Source organism: Cuculus canorus, chromosome 2 (assembly GCF_017976375.1).
Source record: "Cuculus canorus isolate bCucCan1 chromosome 2, bCucCan1.pri, whole genome shotgun sequence".
Lineage (NCBI taxonomy): Eukaryota > Metazoa > Chordata > Aves > Cuculiformes > Cuculidae > Cuculus > Cuculus canorus.
Window position 1 is genome coordinate 155823006 of NC_071402.1, and position 18770 is coordinate 155841775.

The following is an 18770-nucleotide window of genomic DNA, read 5'->3' on the forward strand; positions in this document are numbered from 1 at the left end:
AGTGTTGACTGAGCTAAGCTTTTAAAAAAGTATTTACTGACATTCCTTACCACATAACACACACAAGTACCAGAATCATTCCGAATGCCAGACTGCTTAGACAAGAAAAAGTTGCTCACGTGTTGATTTGTTAGCAGGATCAGACCTGTGCTATGGAGATGGTCAGAAATTTCTCGGATACTATGGCTTATAGATATGTTTTTTATGTTAAAACTCAGTTTCTTTCTTTCATTTTCTCTCTCTTCTTTTTTTTCTCCAAAATCGATACGACAGCTATATTTACTGTGTCAGAATTTACCATGGGCACATGGTTCAGTCTCAAATCTGACTGTTTGTAGGAGACATCTGAGATACCTACCAGTAGCAGAAGCAGGTATTATGGTAGATAAGAGTTTCTGAAAAGTTTGTAGAGTTTTGTTTACTCTGCATTTGGATAGCGAACTGAATCTAGGGAAGAAAACCAAGCACGCTCCCTCTTTTTTTAGAGCCAGAGTAGCTACTGCAATTTAGTGGTCTGTGCCTTTTATTTTGAAAGCATTTGATTCAGCTGGATGAGCTTCTTGTTGCTTATTTTATCGAGAGTAATCTACATTTAGTATGCAGTGAATCTGCTAGATGCTGTGAGCTATTAATAATCTTTCTCTTGCCTCATTAAGTTGGTTTGTTTCTGAACTGGGAGCCCTTGTGCTGTAGAACAGCTGATTTATACTATGCCTCATTCTTATACACTGACTTTTTCATCCAAAACTCTGTGTACATTGTGGAGTGAATGCTACAGCCCCATTATGGGAATGCCCTCTGCCACAGCCCACGGTGAGAATCATCAGGGAAGGGTTAGTAAAACCCTACAAAACAGGCCATTTCATTGTTTCTTTTGTCAGCTAGTCCTGAGAATTAACTTCTCCTAGATTTAATTTTCCAAATGAATCATCTCCACCTGCCCTTCTCATCTGGGAGTGCTGAGGAGGCTCCTTCTAGGCTCCAACCTCTGTGGGTGGAGATAATGCTACTTGGGATCAGCAGGGATGTGAATTAGCCGGTGCCTTTGATCTCTTCTCCTGCAAACAAAATAATCCTAGCGCACCCTACTTGATGCAGGTTGTGCCTGATGCGTTATGTGGGAGTTTTCTGAGCCATAGTGTTGCTAGTAGTGCAGAAGAATTTGCAATATTGACACTTCTCTGTGCTTTAAACATGAAACTTGTCTCTTTTCCAGGCAAAACAATTAACATTCATTTCTTATATTTTTAATTTTGACACAAAAGCTGCTAAATTTCCAATCTGAGCAATGTCTTTTAGTGGGACCAAAGCCATCTGTTGGTTTTGAGATTATTGCCGGTGCGCAAAACCCCAACATCAGGCCCAAAAGCAGATGAGTCAAGACAAGAACATGCTTGGTTGGAGAAAAATAGATTTTATTGAGGAAATGAAAGAGAAGGAAGAAGGAAATGCAGTCGTTTGAAAACTGCTGCAGATAGCAGAGATGAAAGGATGCAGCCAGCTAAAGAAAAATGAGAGAGGGAGAGGTGTGTGGGGAAGAGGTGGTTTGTGCAAGATCCGGAAACTCAGCTGACTGGATGGGCAGCTCTGGGAGCCAAAGATGTCAATGGTTTGGGGGTACAGTATTATTTCCTTTACAGGGAGATCAAAAGATATAAACAGGTATTTGTGAAGGGAAGCTGCAGACAAATTCTTGGTGATCTGATCTTCTAGGATAGGGTTCAGCTGGCTAGATGTAGGTATCTGCAAGAAATTTTAGGCTTATTGGTATCTAGGCAGGTGAATTGTATCCTGTCTTCTCCTGTCCCCTTGTTCAGTGCAGTGTAGGTACCTAAATACTGCAAGACTGATCCACAACCCATGCATTTCCTCTTTCTTTACTGTGGGAGGAGGATCTCAGTCCTTACTCAGCCAGGCCCACTATCTTGGAAGGCTGCAGACCTTGGTCACACATAGAATCATAGAACAGTTAGGGTTGGAAGAGACCTTAAAGATCATCTAGTTCCAACCCCCCTGCCATGGGCAGGGACATCCCACTAGATCAGGCTGACCAAGGCCCCACCCAACCTGGCCTTGAACACCTCCAGGGATGGGGCAGCCACAACTTCCCTGGGCAACCTGTACCAGTGTCTCACCATTCTCATCGTAAAGAAATTCTTCCTAATGTCTAGTCTAAATCTGTCCCTTCGGTTTATACCTGTTCCCCCTCATTCTATCACCACAAGCCTTTATGAATAGTCCCTCCCCACCTTTCTTGTAGCCCCCTTCACGTTCTGGAAGGTCTCTAAAAGTTCTCCTTTGAGCCTTCTCTTCTCCAGGCCAAGAAGCCCAACTCTCTCAGCCTATCCTCGTACGGGAGGTGCTCCAGCCCTCTGGTCATCTTTGTAGCCTCCTCTGGACCTGTTCCAGCAGTTCCATATCCTTCTTACATTGAGGATTCCAGAACTGGACACAGTATTCCAGATGAGGTCTCACAGGAGAGGAATAGAGGGGCAGAACCACTTCCCTCACCCTGCTGGCCACGCTTCTCTCAATGCAGCTCAGGATATGGTTTACCTCTTGGGCTGCGAGCGCACATTGCCAGCTCACGTCCAGCTTCTCATAGACCATGACCTCCAAGCCTTTCTCTGCAGGGCAGCTCTCAAGCACGTCATCCCCCAACATGAAGTTTTCTCTTTTTCTTTATGCAGGTAGAGAAGATTTTGCCACAATTTCTTCTAAATCAGGATAGCTACACATCTTAAATGAAACAGTTTAGACAATGTGTGTATGGAAATGTTGACACCTTGGTCTGCCCCTTACATGGGTATCTTTTAAAGCTCTGTACTGAGATATCACACAACAAGTCTTGTTGGCTGGTTTGGCTGAAGTTACAGACTGCCAAAATTCCAGATAAATAACTTAGCGGGGAAAGAAGGACTTCCCTTCTATTTTTGCATAATTCAGTTGTGCAATTTAATTATTACACAAAGTTTTCCCTGCTACAGAATGGTTAGTATGATCTGTATTTCATCCGTAGAAGAAATGTTAGCTCCTGAAGAAAAGGTCGAGAAAAGCTCTTAAGTGGCCTTAAAAGAATAAAGCTGGCACCCACCTACATTAACTTTAGTTTTATGATGAAAACATCTTCATCAGTACATGCCTAGCAACATGACTTAGGAGTTAGGCAACTTAGCTGCACGAGTGCTCCTGGCTGTTGGTGCTGGTTCTATCCATTGAGTTGGCATCCTTCTTTTCAATTACTTTCTTCCCACTCTTTTCATGCTTACTGCTGGAAAAACTGTAATTTACTGTGATCCAGCATTTGTGCCTCTCACTTTGCAGCCAAATCTCCATGTGCACTGTGATGGAGAGACCAGTGGAATGACCTAACTAAACCTTCTATTTGATTTTGAGTTTGCGAGTGCAATGAACTTCGGGTGTTCTACATGGTATGCATCAAGACTGCAGGGCAGTAGCTTTTCACGGGTCACAGGCAGTGCTGTACATGAATCCAATTACTTTTTGAGTGACCCAGGATGGCAGAAAGACTCGTGAAGATTTTCAAAAATAAAGGTCACAATTTGAACCATCCCTGAAATGTCTGAGCAGGCAGCCTGGCTTTGTCTACACGAACCAGGGCCAGGGTTATGCACAATTTGACTTCCAGTACACTCCCTGGCATGGTTTTGATCCATAGCACGCTGGCACATAGCATGATCTGGGAGATGGCGTGGATCTGTAGTCATTGCCAGTAGGCAGTTTGGATATAGCCAGCTTGTTTTGGGGAAAGGTAGCCGGGCTGTGTGGACTGCTCAAAGCAGAGCTGGCGGAGGGATATTATCATCCCAGAGAGCTTGCAGACAAGGTGAGACAGCCAAAGGATACAAAGGGAAAGTGAGGCTGAGAAAAATTGGGCAGGGTGACAGCACATATCTCAGTGCATCAGAAACCTGCCCATCATACAGCTTCTTGCCTGCATACAGGTGTAGGAAGGATTTAGGTAGTGATGTGAAGAACAGCCACAACAGGACGCTTAGGGAGACCTCCCTCTGTATGAAACTTTAAATTCACTCTGCTCTAGCTCAGAAGCACCTGTCAAGCACCCTGGAAGGAAAGTAGAGTGGGCAAGAAAAACCAATGTAAAGAAGAGAAGGTTTCCTGATGCTACCATTGGCTTTTTGGAGAAGCCCATTCTCAGTGTCACCACAAGGTGGAACTTGGTACATACCACATGCACCGAAGATGCACTAATGTCACCAAGTAAAAGTCTTTTTGGTCAGAGATGCACGGATGCTCATGGTCTCAGCACCTACTTCCTAAAACCAACTCGCCCAGGGAGAGTGAGAAGGGGAGCACTGTGTATAAGAGCTGTTGGCATTTTTTGTCCCTGGTGAGAAACTGATTATTCTCAGGCTCTGCTGTGCCTGGTCCTGGGAGGATGTGAGGTGTGGCTGGGGAGAACAAAGCTGAGAGGATTGAATGGTGTCCTGGGCGTAGCAAGGAAGGAGGAAAAAGTAGGATGTCTATGGGTGGGGTGAAGAGGGGGCATGAATGAGGTGAAGAATGGACTCCAGAGGGAAAGGCAGGGCAGATGAGAACCTGCAGATAGGGAAAGAGCCTTGCTGTCCTTTCCTCCTGGCAGACCCTCAGCAGGAAGACAACTTGCTATTGCTGTGACCACATTGGCTGTTAAAGGGCTAATGTAAAAGCCAGGATGGATATAACAGTGAAGTCATATGACAAAAGGACCTCAGCAGAGGCACTTTCACGGGTAACATAAGTAATTTGCAGAAGCACTGAGGAAACCAAATAAATCTTTGTCACTTGACAGTGACAGTCTGGTTTTCTGAACAGCAGCCACTGCCCAGGGCTGCAGCTGGTTTTGCTTATTTCCGAGCGTCTGCTGCACAGACAATATTCCTTGTATTAAGTGTGCACAAGCAACCCTCAATCTTTATTTACCATCAGGACCTTCAGTTTAGGAGGGCTCCATCACCATAACATGTGATAGAAGGTTGTTGCGTTACTACAGACCAACTGAACTATAGCCTTTCCAAACTCTCATTGATTCTGCGTACACCTAGGTTGAATGCTCTCTTGCTTGCTGAGGATTGGGAATACATGGGGACAGACATTGTAGTTCATTGATGGGCAGTGATACTTTGATTGTGCTATTAGATTTATTAAAATAATTCTATTGAATTTTGCTGCGGGGGAGTCTGAGGGGGAAGGTGTTTCTTCAAATAAACATGTAAAAAAGACCTGTTTTTTTCTTCTTGGTAACAAATGCAGAGCAAACCACAACCTTTGGTCTCTTTAGTGGGAAAATCTCTTAAAATGACACTGCCATAGGCATTACAAGTCATCATGGAGTAATTTACATTCAGTGCATGATGCAACAGGGAAACAGTGAGGTCATCACTAGCACGGTTGTTTTCATTCCAGTCCCAGATTATCACAAGCCTGGGCAGATCAGCAGCAGGCTTCTGTCGTCTCAATTGTGTCAGTGTGATGTAAACAGACCACAATCAGTATTAGGGCTGCACCACCACTGGTGTTGCCTAAACATAATGGTAGTGGGAGAACGGGTCCAACCCCAAAGGGCTCAAAACCAATCTGCTTCCTCCTCTGTGAAGTGTCAACAGAGCTTCCTTAGCTCCTTTGTATAAGGATGTGATGGAGATTAATTCATTCCGGAAAACTGGCTGGAGAACAGCCTGTGCATTGATAGTTCTCTCACACACCAGCCTCTAGAGCCTTCCTATCTTGAGTGCCTATTTCTTGGGCACTAAAGCACTTTGCTGACTTTGGGACCGTGCTCTGACATCCTCATTCACATCGATTTTCATTTGTTTAGTGAGTAATCCAGCTGGAATTGATAGGATGATTAGTACAGCCCCGATCCTGGGCAGGGGGACGTGAATAACTTCACTCATGTGACTAGCTCCATTGATTTCATTGGAATTGATATTATGGGTAAAACTGCATGCTTGAGTGTTTGCAGGCTTTGGACCCAGTCAGGTGTTACCTGCAGTGAACAACGGTTGGAGAATTTGTCCCTAAGCTGTTTGCAGGAATCACTTCCTCCAGCGCCGGAGGGTGATGCAGCATCATGTAACATCAACAACCACTGCCATGTAACCCGCAGCGCTACACTCACTCGTCAGGTTTTACCTTTGAGATGTGACATTTTCTTTAAATGACCTCAAAACCACAATATGTCCAGATCTGTTCTTTCCCAAAAGCAAGGCATTCCTGGCCCAATGATCTCATCTTCATTTTAAAAACAAACTGATTTTCACTGTCTTACATCTCTGAAGCTCTCAAAAGACCAAAATTCACATATTGCTGTTCTGGAGAAGTGTCTACAGTTAGTGAATGTCAACCCCGTGCTTTGTGTGTGTGCAAACTTCGGGTATAAACACAGTAAAACGTCCTCGGAGGGCCTGAAAAGCTCTGAGCAGTGCTGTGACTGCCATTGCTTATTAGGAATTAATAAGAAAATGAAGGAGAAGGGCTCTTTTTGCTCCCCAGTCAATCCCTACGGGACTCTAGCCGCAGCTGGACAGGAGAGCTAGTGCACAGAAGTAAATTGGTTTGCTAAGGCGAGTACGGGAGACCACTCTCTTCCCCACTCCTTTAATTAGATCAGTCTTCTCCAGTACAATGTGAAATATGGGGAAGTGCTCTGAGACTGCTAGCTAATTAATATCATCTAGCCAATTACATCATGGTGCCCACCTCCTAGCCAGGGCAGAAGTACTACAGAGGTTACAGCTCTGACATCCAGCCCCTATATGTGCAGGGGGCTCAGAAAGGGCTGGAGGTGTTTCCTCAAACACCTGCTGACTGCCTGACTAATGTGCTTAGCAGTGTCCCATCCAGAAAATCATAGAATTTGCCTTTCCTTTGCTGTCTGTGATTTGTAGTTGCTACACATAAACAGTTTCAGCTAAGGAAATTTAGACTGGTCATAATGAACAAATTCTTCACTAAGACCATGTAAGCTTTTAAACAGGAATCTAAATTGTCTATGGAGTCTCTGTGCTTAGAGATATCCAAAACTTATCCATGCAATGCTGTGAGCCACTTGATCTGCCTTTGAAGGTGACTCCACTTTGAACAGGTGGAGAGATCTGCAGAGGTGCATTCCAGCCTGAATAATTCTCTGATTCTCTGTAATCAGTGACTTGTCAAACCACTGATGGGGGGCTTATTCCTGTACCAGACTGTAGGATAAATCAGAATTACAAGAATAAACCCAAAGCGATGTGGAAACGCAGGGTAAGAGACTCACCCAAGTCATGCAGGAAATCGGTGGCAGAAAAGACGCTTTCCAGAATCTTAGGAAAATGCTCTTCTCTAGGTGGAAAAAGAGGAGCATTAAAACATAGTTTCCGAACAGCTTTTGGGCTACATCTGCCCTGGCTAAAAGGTGATATTCCCTTGCTCTTCACTGCATGTCAGTGGGAACAGCACGGAGCAGCTGTGCACAGAAGAGAAAGGGTGGAGTGAAGCGCTCTGGGATCCAGGCGTTTGTGGGCAGGCAAAGCTGACAAGCCCCAGGCACTGATCGGGAGCCACAAACAGTATTTGGAACTCCTCCAGGCTCGGGAAATGATGCATAAAAACCCACTGGCGTGTGACTGTAGGAAAACTTGTTCCTTCTACCAGGGCAGCTGCCGGCAGTTGCCTCACTGCTAATTGTGCATCCCGTGTATTTGTGCATCCAGTGTGTGCTGGTGAGTGAAGCAGGAGGAGAGACTTCCCTGGGTCCCACCCCCAGCTGGACTCTGCCCTCCTCTCCTTTCCTCTGTCTGAGCTCTGCCTTGGAGACTTGTTTGACGCTGCGCACGCCGGAGGCTCCTGGATGAGCAGGGATTCCTGCAGGGGTGGCTTGGGCCTCCATCCTTCCCAACGCCCGACAGGTCTCCCTGAGCCCGACACTGGATCATGCAGTGCATCCGGAGGCAACCCAAGCGCAGCGTGTCCCAGGAAAACATCCTGCTGGAGCAGAGCCGTAGAGTGGCCGCGTTGAACGGCATCAGGCTGGGTAAGGGACAAGTTGTCCAGACCCTTACACACTTCTACACGCTGGCAGCTGCTTCGCTTCAGCCTCTCTTCCCTGTGTAGAGGCACTGCTCCACCTTAAAGGCAACTCCAAAGTTATTTTTAAACTCCTGAGGTTTCTTTTTCTTTCCTTTGCCTGTAGCCACTTGTCAGATGTATAAACCGCTTCATTCGAGGCATTAAAGAAAGTGAGATCTGCTTGGCAAAGGGTTGGTTTCCGAATCTCTTGCTGGGCTTTCTGAACTGTCACTGGTCGAGGGTGTTTGGGGAAGGCAGTGCCCTTTTCCTGCCTGGCTTTAGAACTCGGTGGTGTAATGCCAGTTGCTGTAAGAGCCCGTGGAACCACTCAGAGGTCTGCATTCACCAGATGTAAAGAAAGAGGAAACCCAGGGAGTTTCATAATTTCTGTGTCTAGCTGTGAATTCACTGCCGGTCCCTGCACTCTGGAGAGAGAGACCAAGTGGATGTGAGTCCCTTGATTTCTGTGACTACAGAGGGCAGGTGGAAATGGAAAAATGGAAATGGAAAATCAACATTTACCCATCCTTAGATTTTATCAGAAAGGCTATCTGCCCTTTTACACAGGCAAACCTGAACTATGTTAAGTCTTAAACCAGGTGGTAAAGGGAGTGCAGGCAGGAAGGGGCTTGTTTTATAGCAGTTGCAATTAAAGTGTTTATATCAGATCAGCAGATCTGCATGAACAATGCAGAAATATGGATTATCACTGTCTTCTATAGACATCATCTTACCTCTTTAGTGAACTCAGAGCCTGGCTTTTACACTGAGAGCTATTGTTTTATTGTATTTCTTGTTTGCTGTAAACCTGATGGGAATACAAAGGTTAACATTTTTGATGTCTTAGTGTATTAAACTTTATAGCTTTCATATTAACTTCATGTTTATTGCAGTGCTGTGTGTGCTTAAGGTGCTGCTGCCTTTGCCAAACATGATTGTCACTCTGAAATTTACTGCACACTAAATATATTCTGTTTAGAAAGTCTGTGATTGATACTTTGCGAGGAGGGGGCCCTGACCCATGAAACGCACGCTGTGATTTTGCATGCCAAGTAAGTACTTGGTATTACACAGAGGATGCTAAGCAAGACACAGTCCTGCCACATGTCTTAGGTAGGATTTGGGACATCTGTTTCAGTATGCTGATTGTGCTTCTCATGCCCAGTGTTGTTCTGTAACGGAAAACCAATATCTTTGTCCTGCTGCACAGTGGTTTTGAGTTTTTAAACGATGTGTGTGTATAAAGACCTTGGTTCCCTTCATACAGAAGTTTCTGTTGCTGTGAGATGGAGCTCTGGACAGCAAACCTCCTCTGCTCCCTGGGGGAGCTGGGCAGAAATCATCAGGAGGTGGTTCAGGCATAAAACCTGAAAGCAAGTTTCTGCTGGGAAAAGGTGTTTTATTTTGCTATAAAGCAGTTCAAATGACCAGCTGAGAGTAGTGTCCCACTGACACGTCAGGGGTGCCTTTGTTATTCCTGTATCAGCAGATCAGAGCGTCTTCTGCTCTTTCTCTGTCCTGACAAAATGCTGGTGCTTTCTAAATAGGAATACAGAGGCTAAGTGACTCACCCAAGGTCATTTAAAGAGTCTGTGGCAGTGCTTGGACTGCACGTAGGAAGCAGGGCCAAAAACACCAGCCCTCCTTCACGGCTTGCTTGGCTGTCTGGGCTTGAACTGCTGCTAAGACAGACGGAGAGCAGGTCTAAAGCAAGCTTTGCCCACCTGGCCAAGGGGATGCTCCTCCTTCCTCAAGACCCACTGCGGGGTCATTTGGTCGGGACTTGGGGTCACCATCAGCAGAGATCAGTGCTGGATGATCGTCCTCTATCTAAAAGGCCTCCGACATCAAAGGAATGATGGAGCTTTTAGATACCCATGATTAGCCCTCTTGCCCTTTTTCTGACTGAACTAGCTATCTCCTAGATGCAAGCTTGGCTCCATTCCCTTCCTGGCTTCTCTTGCTACCCTCTGACTCATGGTCTCTGCCATCTTCGATCTTTGCCATGCTTTCACCATGCACCATCCCTCCTCATTTTCCCTCCTGTGAAGTGCAGTGGTCCTCAGAAACAGCATCCAAGGATGGATGGGAGGGCTGTTCCCAATCCATAGTTTGACCCTCTGAAGAGGAAGGCGATTTTTAAACCATGCTAATGCAATGACCAGCTGTGCAAGTGAGCAGGATGAAAGGCTCTGAGCTCCAGCTTGTGTCTGACCTGTGTGGATTGAGCCTGGAGAGGGGAATCTGCCCTTGACCACTGCCTGTGCCCTTCCAGATTTGCCTGTATTACATCGGTGCAGCTCTTTGAGACACCCAGGCAGTGTGGAACATTACATATGCTGCATGAGTCTGTGTAACGAAGCACACCTCAGTTAGCAGGGACTTCTCATTGCACCCTTATGCACGTAGGCATACAAAGGAATTGATGGTTTTCCTGCTTTCCTCCTCATGTCATGCTAGGATGACAGGTCTTCCTTCTAGTCCTCTCCAGCAACCTTGAGGGGTATCCTAGAGATGTTAGTGAGGCCTAAATCTGTAAATGTCATCTCCACACTTGCAGGACCTTTGCTTCAGAGAGGAAGCCCTAGCACCACAACTCAGGAGATGGAGGACCTGTGAAGCTCTTGTGATGTCTGTCCCTCCTCTGGATGACCTGGCCTCTTGTTCAAGCCCTGAGTGTGCTTAAAACTCAGCAAACCCAGGAGAGTGTACCAGGTCCCATAGCTGAGGTCAACCTTTCGCCCTTCTGTGCTTTGCAGGAGGTGGACTTTTTACTTCTCTCCATGCATTTCTTTCTGAGGTTTCCAGAGGAGGAAGCATTCCAATTCTCCTTGTGGAAGCCTCCAGACCAGATATGACCTGAGAGGCCCAGGGTATGCTGTAGCATGGGAAGACACTTAATTAATGAGATAGCTAATTGAATTTAAGAGGAAAGAGAGAGGCCATGACCACCTTTTCAGGATCCGCAGCTCCCTCTGGGGTCTTTCAACCCTGAACGTCTCACTCAGCCAGGCTCAGCTCCAGGTGTGCTCCTCGATGTTGGAGTGTCACAGTGAAATGCTGTGAGCAGCTCGCTGAGGGGAGACCGGACACCCTAATATTCATCTCTGTCAGAGATCTCAAGCTTGCTTTGGCAGCTTAAAACACTCTCTTTAAGTCAACATATCCCAGCTACAAAGACACAGTGCTGCTTATTGCTGCTGCCACCATGACCCACCCTGATGGTCCACAAACACCGAGCACTTCACTTTCCTGTACAAATTGGCTGAGGCTTTGGCCACTTGGATCTCATCCTGCATTCTGTTTTTCAAGCAGGCCTGAAGTAGTATTTGGTATTTTATTGCATTGCCTTGTTCAAAAAGGAGCAATTCAAGGCAGCTGTGTCTTCCAGAGAAGAACAAGCCTGGTGGCACAGGGGAACGCTACAGGGCAATATAAATGTTATTGCGTATTTCAGTTAAGTTGAGTTTCTGCTTATTGAGACCCCATGTTATGTGTACACGGCATCAGGAAGTTTCCCATGAAGTGAGTGCCAGCTGGCTGCAACTTCCCAAGTGGTTATCGTGAGCATTTCATCTGCATTGTCAAGATAAGGTTAGCAAAAAGCCCATTAAGTTGAGTTGTACTTGGTCAGTACTACAGAGTTAAGTGCTTTTCACCAGCTTTGACCCAGCCTTTCGTTCAGTGTCAGAGAGATGCAAGGTGCCTATTACAGAAAGCCCAGAATGTGTTTCTCATGTTTCACGCTCTCACCCTCCTCAGCCTACGCACTTCAAGTCTGTAATTAATGGTTGGTTCGAGGGACAGATTCTCCAAGGTATTTAGGTATGTGGAAGTCATATACTGCTGAGACATTCAAAACTAGGTGCAATGCCAAACCTATGTTTTCAAAGCCTTGGTAGATGCTGGTTGCCTCTCTAGATGTCTCAGTGCCTTCCTGAATCTTGCCTAAGCTGTGAAATCCAAAGTTCCTAGCATCAGCAAGTCTGGTTATTATTACTTGGCATCGTGGTGGGCTAGTAGGGTAAGAAGGATAAAGAACCTTTTGGATACTAGCTGGGCAATGAGAAGAGTGTGTTCACTACCTTATTACTATTTGATTGATGTGATGTTGCCCGTCACCAAACATATCTATGTATGTCCTACGCCTCATGACACTGATCTTCAAAATTCCCATGTGGATAGGAAGGGACTTCTTGCAGGAGAAGGAAGAGAGATATCTTTGTGTATTCCTGTTTCCACAAAGGAAATCTGCTGTAGAATAGATTTCCAGTTCCAACACCCCTGCTAGGGCCAGGGACACCTCCCACTGGATCAGATTGCTCAAAGCCTTATCCAGCCTAGCCTTGAACACTACCAGGAATGGACCATCCATGACTTCTCTGGGCAACTTGTGCCAGTGCCTCACCACCCTCACAGACAAAAATTTCTTCATAATATCTAATCTAAATCTCCCCTCTTTCAGCTTAAAACCATTCCCCCTCATCCTGTCCCTGCACTCCCTGATCAAGAGCCCCTCCCCAGCTCTCCTGTAGGACCCGTTTAAATACTGGAAAGCTGCTACAAATCTTGAGCCTCTTTTGTGAGTGTTAAGTCTGTCATGGCAGATTTCTAGGTTTCCCTGCTCTGCTGTCCTGGCTGCACTGCAGTGGTCTGTCTCTGTCTGTGACTGGTGTCCTGTGGAAGGGAAGACTCTTAAGTTTATAATTTCTTGAGTTGACTCTTAAAACATTGCCACTGCTGTTTCTCTGCAGGCTTGAAAGATGACAAGGATCTGAAGTTCCTCCTGAAAGGCAGCCAGCTGCTAAAAGTGAAGTCAGGCTCTTGGAGAAAGGAACGTTTTTATAAACTCCAGGAGGACTGCAAAACTATATGGCAGGAATCGAAGAAGATTCTGAGGTCTCCCGAGTCACAGATCTGTGAGTAGAGTTTGCTTCATTACAGGTGTTGGGCACTGTGGGGAGAGGTGCTTGGGCTGAGCCAGGACTATTATGTTTGTGGTGTGGATGTAGGGCTTGGACCAATGAGATGACATCTCCTGTAATATACAGTTGGAAGGAATCTGCTGCGTCAGGAATGGCCACATTTCCCAAGCTCATGAGCTACTGCTTAGAATTGTTGTGGGGTGGGCTGTTCTGGTCTCAGTAGCCCTGTCTGGTTCATTTCCTCTCCAAAGCAAAAGTTCAGGTCGTTTGGGTGCCCAAGCCCTGATGCTCGGTATGAGACATGGCTTGAGCATCTGTGGGGTGGTATGGTGTGCTTGAGCTGTTGGTCTGAGCTCTGGCAGAACACTTCTTGTCTGCCTGCAGCCCTATCGAAAGTTGGCATTTAAGCCTTGCAAGCGAACCACAGACATTTAGAAATCCATGGGCTGGCTCCTGCCAGCCTACCTCTGGAAAGGAAAGTGTTTTCTCATCCTTATCTTGGAAACTCAGAATCTGCCCTATTGTAAAGGTCCAGATACAATATTCACGATCGTATAGACACAGGGAAAACCATTCAGTGCCAGCATCGCCCATCTTGGGGCTATAATTGAGGATGAGGCATAGCGTGTATCAGTTTATATCTGTTTTTCCTTCTCATTTGGTATTTTTCTGACACATTTCTCTGCCACTCATCATCACAGTCTTATAAAGCCAGGAGGTAAATGAATAACATGGACTGTATTTTATGGCTTGCTGAACTGTAGAACACACTGTCCATGTTCTTTACACAATTTTTATTGAAACAATCTCTGTTAGTTAAAGGAAGGGTGGGTCTCCCAAATAATCTCCCTCCCACACGTAGTAATCATATTTTCAGTAGGAGGAGTAAGGTAGCAGGGCAAAATACTGTGTAATACTTTCATCAATGACATAGACACTGTGATTGAGTGCACCTTCAGCGAGTTTGCAGATAACAACAAGCTGAGTGGTGTGATTGACACCCCTGGGGAATGGGATGCCATCCAGTGGGACCTGGACAAGCTCAAGAAATGTGCCCATGTGAATCTCATGAGGTTCAAAAAGGCCAAGTGCAAGGTCCTGTACTTTGGTCAGGGCAATCCCCAGTATCAATACAGGCTGGGGGATAAAGGGATTGAGAGCAGCCTGGTGAAGAAGAACCTGGGGATATAGGTGGATGAAGAGCTGGACATGAGTCGTTAATGTGCTCTTGCATCCCATAAAACAAACTGTATCCTGGGCTGCATCAAAAGGAGTGTGACCAGCAGGTGGAGGGAGGTTATTCTGCTCCTCTACTCCACTCTGGTGGGACACAACCCGGAGTCCTGCATCCAGCTTTGGAGACCTCAGCGCAGGAAATACATGGACTGTTGGAGTGAATCCAGAGGAGGGCCACAAAAATGGTCAGAGGGGTGGACCATTTCTCCTATGAAGACAGCCTGGGAGAGTTGTGTTGTTCAGTCTAGAGAAGAGAAGGCTCCAAGGAGACCTTATTGCGGCCCTTCAATAATTAAAGGAGGCCTGTAAGAAAGATGAGGACAGGCTTTTTAGTAGGGTCTGTTGTGATAGAACAAGGAGGAAAGGTTTTAAACTAGAAGAGAGTATATTCAGACTAGATATAAGGAAGAAATCTTTGACCATGAGCATGGTGAAACACTGGAATTTGTTGCTCAGAGAGGTGGTCGATGCCCTGTCTCTGGAAACATTCAAGTTCAGGTTGGATGGAGCTTGGAGCAACCTGATTGAGTTGAAGATGTCCCTGCTCATTGCAAAGGGGCTGGACTAGATGACCTTTAAAGGTTCCTTCCAACCTTTCTATGATTCTATGTGATTCTAAAATAGGTTTTGCTTATAAGCCTGAAGGCCACACTCTTCTCATGTGGCCTTCAGGTTTACCTAATCTTTTTGTGCATCCTTCCCAGCACGTTTCCTTTCTTCTCCTCTATCTTGCTATAAAAGGCTTCGGATGAGAGGCTGTCCCTCACCGTGTGTTTGCATGCCTAGCATAGCAGGGTCCTGCCCTCAGCTGGGCTGTCTAGGTACCAGTGCAATAACCCATGACAAAGACAAGAAACAGAGAGGCCTTAGTGATCATTTGCTTCCTAGGAATGCCTGCTCTGTTGAGCTCTGTCCCATATAAAAGCAAAGTCCCAGGTAATGTCTTGCTATAAATCAAACAAGGGCATGAGTTGAGAAGACTGACTTTTGGAGCTTGCTTTTCTGTGCTCTGAGCCAGCAGTTTCCAAATTAAGGGGGCTGAGAGTGACCCCAGTAACCATCCTGATCCCCCATGTTCCTCTGAAGTAAATGGGAATCCTTATGCTGTAGACTCAGGGATCTTGAGGTCTGCTTGGAGAAGCGCCAGTTGAACCCATCACTTCCATCGCTGGAGAAGCAGTGTGGAGAGCTGGCAGTACTGTAACCTTTTTATATACTAAGCTGCAATAAGTGCCTTGCAGTGAGATCAAATCTTTTGAGCCGGGTGTTGGGCAAAGGCTGGGAGTGTGTCTGCGCGGGTGTGGATTTACTTTGCTGACTGGGCACAGCGAACATTGCCACACTGCAGGAGATGGAGGCAGTGCCACTGCAGGAAGCAGAACTTGCTGTGCCTGAGGAGTGTCTTCAGCACAAAGTGAAGATAGAGTAACACTGCCTACTAACTCACACCCACACATGTGCTCCAAAATGCCTCCCTGCAGGAGCAGCGTTCCCCAGAGAAAGGTCCCTTCTTTTCTTTCCGTCAGGATAGAAGGAAGGGAGATGAAGCAGTCAAGGCAGAGCTTGTCCTTGCTGTTCTGGCAGGGCACTGGCTGCGCTGGTTTTGTGGCTGTATGCCCATCAGGCTGTGGGAGCAGGCGTGGTGCCAGATTGACCTACCAGGTGTACCAGGGCGGGCTGTGTCCAACATACTTCCTGAAGGATGTGAAGCTGTGGCACATGGTTTTGGGAGGGCTGGAGGGCCACCTAAGGGCTGCTTTCTACAGGTGCTCAAGACGTACCTGAATGTGGAAATCAGCAACAGAGATGAGTACTGGAGAGATGCCTGCCCAGTCCCAAGCCATAAGCCAAGGACATCCATTTTTCTCATACCATTCTCCTCTCTTGGTCCTCTGAGACCTTCCATTCACAAGCTTTCAAAGTGTGAGTTTGTTTCTTGAGCTTTTAACTTCACCAGGCTTCTATGTATTTAAGTATAGAGAGGATTATCCCTGGTTAATGTTGTTGTTTCCTCTGGTGGGCTCTATGACTACAACTGCCTTCTCGTTTGGGGTGGTGTGTGTAGGTGTGTAAAAAGCAGAGGAAGAGTGCAGGGTCATGATTTGATATTCAAAATCAGGATCTTCAAGGCGAGTCTCTCCAGAGGGTCAGCCTTCCTTGTTAACAGACAGTACCTTTGCCCTCAAATACAAAGACTTTCTAAAGCTACTGATAAGCTGCCTTTTTGAGGAAGGGGAAAGAATGAGCAGGATGGAAACCAGAAGGTTTTATCTACAGGTCTAATCTCAGCATTGCTGAGGGTAAGCAGATGGAGGCACCTCAGAGCAGCAAAGTCTGGCTGGGGTAAGGGTTATGTTTTTGTATGGACAGTTTCCTGTTATTAGTAGTACTGTTCTTATAATCATGCAGAAAAGCTGTAAACCATTGTGTCTAGTAGATAAAACTGGGGACAGCCAAGGTTGGACAGAAGAATCTCAGATGCTTGAAGTTAAAAAAGCCCAACCTATCAGGGTTGTCAGAGGCACAGACGTTGTCTGGATTAGATACACATGTACAACCAGTACCTTCCTCTGTTGTCTTCATTTTAAACAACTGGGAATTTAGACCAGATGCTGTCTTGATAACTGTAACACCCATGGGGCTATTTGGAGGACAGGTTGCCATTACAGTATGATTTCTACACAGGTGGAACCTAATCCATCTTTTCCTTATTAGCCATAATCCATTATTTTTCGGTATGTTCCATTTAGACCCAAGGGAAACCCTAGAAGCATCTAAGGTGGTCAGTTTTCCAACGAACAATGCCTTGTGCTTACTCTCTGGTCAGCTCCCACAGAAACGTGGGAGTGCTGGGCACAAAGGGCTACACAAAAGTGTCTTTAAAAATCCATTTTTTCCACTTTAGCCTGCTGTATCCTGTGTCTGAGCTGCACAAACACACTGCTGCTCTCTGTTATCTTAAATGTTGTGTAGAGCCATGGTCAGGGTGGGTGTTTGTTTGGCCGATGAGGCTTTTACACGTAGGACAACTTTCTCCTTGGGGCCAAGGCAACAGGGTTCAAGTGGCAAGATTAACAGTTTGGAGGCAAAGCAAAGGTTTGTACAAGGGGGCTGGTAAACAGCCAGTTCAGTAAGAGCCTTCACTCCTAACCATCACTAAGGTGAGAGGGAGGGGAGCCAAAGGAGGCAGAGGGGCTTGTGTTTAGAGAGAAGCAGCCACTCGGTAGCACTGTCCTGTTTAGCTGTGCTCAGATATCCGGTCTGGTCTATGTGGAAAAAAAAAAAAAGAGCAAGAAAGCATGTGCTGCTTTCAGTGAAATCGATTTTTTAAAGTCTTTCCTTAAACCAGCTGAAATCCCTAGCGTGAGCTCACTTAAGCCAGACTCAATCCTTTTAAAAACTTGGGGATTTGTAGGAACAGTTGAAAACTTTCCAGTGAAACATCCTTTTGAGCGTTTGGTGGGGAAACTAAACGTTCAAAGCCAGAAGGAAAAGACTGAATGAGTCGTTTAGGTTTTGGGCTGCTATAGTGGAGCCCTGGAGAAGCTGGTGCTTTGCTGTCTCCTGCACTTCTTCTCCCCTAGAGGCTCAGGGAGATGACGTTTTCCGTAACAGCCGTGAGTGAGCTTCACACATTGCACTAAGGATGACTCACTGGGAGTGCGTCACTGAGTCACGAACTGTAGTCAAGAAAGAAGTATGAGTTTGGGCTAAAATATTTCAATTTCTGGCAAAAGCTTTACTTCAAAACTACTATTGTTGCAATTTTTTTCTGTGTTTTGGTTAAATGAATCAGTTTGGGGAGCTATTTACAGAGGTAAGCTAAATTCAGTTGCTCAACTGAATGTTGCAAGTGATGTTTGTGTTGCTGCTTAAAGTAATGAAATTGATGTTTTGATCTAATGATCGATTATCTTTGCTATTAAAAATACATATAATTTCTTCCAATTCCTCTGACTTCCAGCCCAATTCTAGCATGCTTTTGCATGGTTCAAACATAGCACAAAAGCTTTGTGTTCATAGCCTGCTATCAGAGTTCAGCAGAAAATGTTTTCCTTCATTCTTGAGCCTGTGAAATTTGGGAATGCCTTTAAAATGTCATGCAATGAACATGCCATTTTTTGGTGGAAGAATGAACAATTATCACCATTGAATTAATGCCCTGCATTGCTTCCAGAAGAACAGAAAGGACATGAAATTGCTCTGCTAAAGTCAGAAAGTGAAACCTTTAGATTGTTCCTGATAAGTGCCTAAAGTCAACATAAATTCTCAGCAACCTGTATACATGCAGCAGGCAGCTGACCACACAAACACCTTCCTTCTGGAGCTGCTTAGGCAGTTGATTTAGGAATCATTGCTTCATGGTCAGATATGTATTTATCCCTGGAAAAAATATTTGCTGATGCGAATGTGTTATGCAAGGCAGCCGTCAGCTGTGAAAACAAAACCGTCTGTCTGTGGGTCTCATTAGTTTTTATCAAAATCACTCAATCCATAAAACAAGTCATTTCGAATGTGGGGCTGCCTGTTTTATCGATT

The 18770-nt window shown here is 45.7% G+C and overlaps 2 protein-coding genes across 3 annotated transcripts in view; one reads left to right on the plus strand and one right to left on the minus strand.

Annotated features, from left to right (window-relative positions):
* DLEC1 (DLEC1 cilia and flagella associated protein) overlaps nucleotides 1-7704 on the minus strand; it is an 88416-nt gene extending 80712 nt beyond the window's left edge. The window contains exon 1 of the mRNA XM_054060171.1: nucleotides 7280-7704. Within this exon, the coding sequence (XP_053916146.1) occupies nucleotides 7280-7366 (87 nt within the window). The 5' untranslated portion in view covers nucleotides 7367-7704. The remainder of the gene's footprint in view (nucleotides 1-7279) is intronic.
* Nucleotides 1-18770, plus strand: part of PLCD1 (phospholipase C delta 1) — a 59405-nt gene that overhangs the window by 1372 nt on the left and 39263 nt on the right. The window contains exons 1-2 of one of the 2 annotated variants that reach the window (XM_009558286.2): nucleotides 7735-8035; nucleotides 12825-12989. In XM_009558286.2, the coding sequence (XP_009556581.1) occupies nucleotides 7936-8035; nucleotides 12825-12989 (265 nt within the window). In that variant the 5' untranslated portion in view covers nucleotides 7735-7935. Of the gene's footprint in view, nucleotides 1-7734; nucleotides 8036-12824; nucleotides 12990-18770 lie in introns of those variants that run through there. The other variant, XM_054060173.1, reaches the window with a different exon arrangement.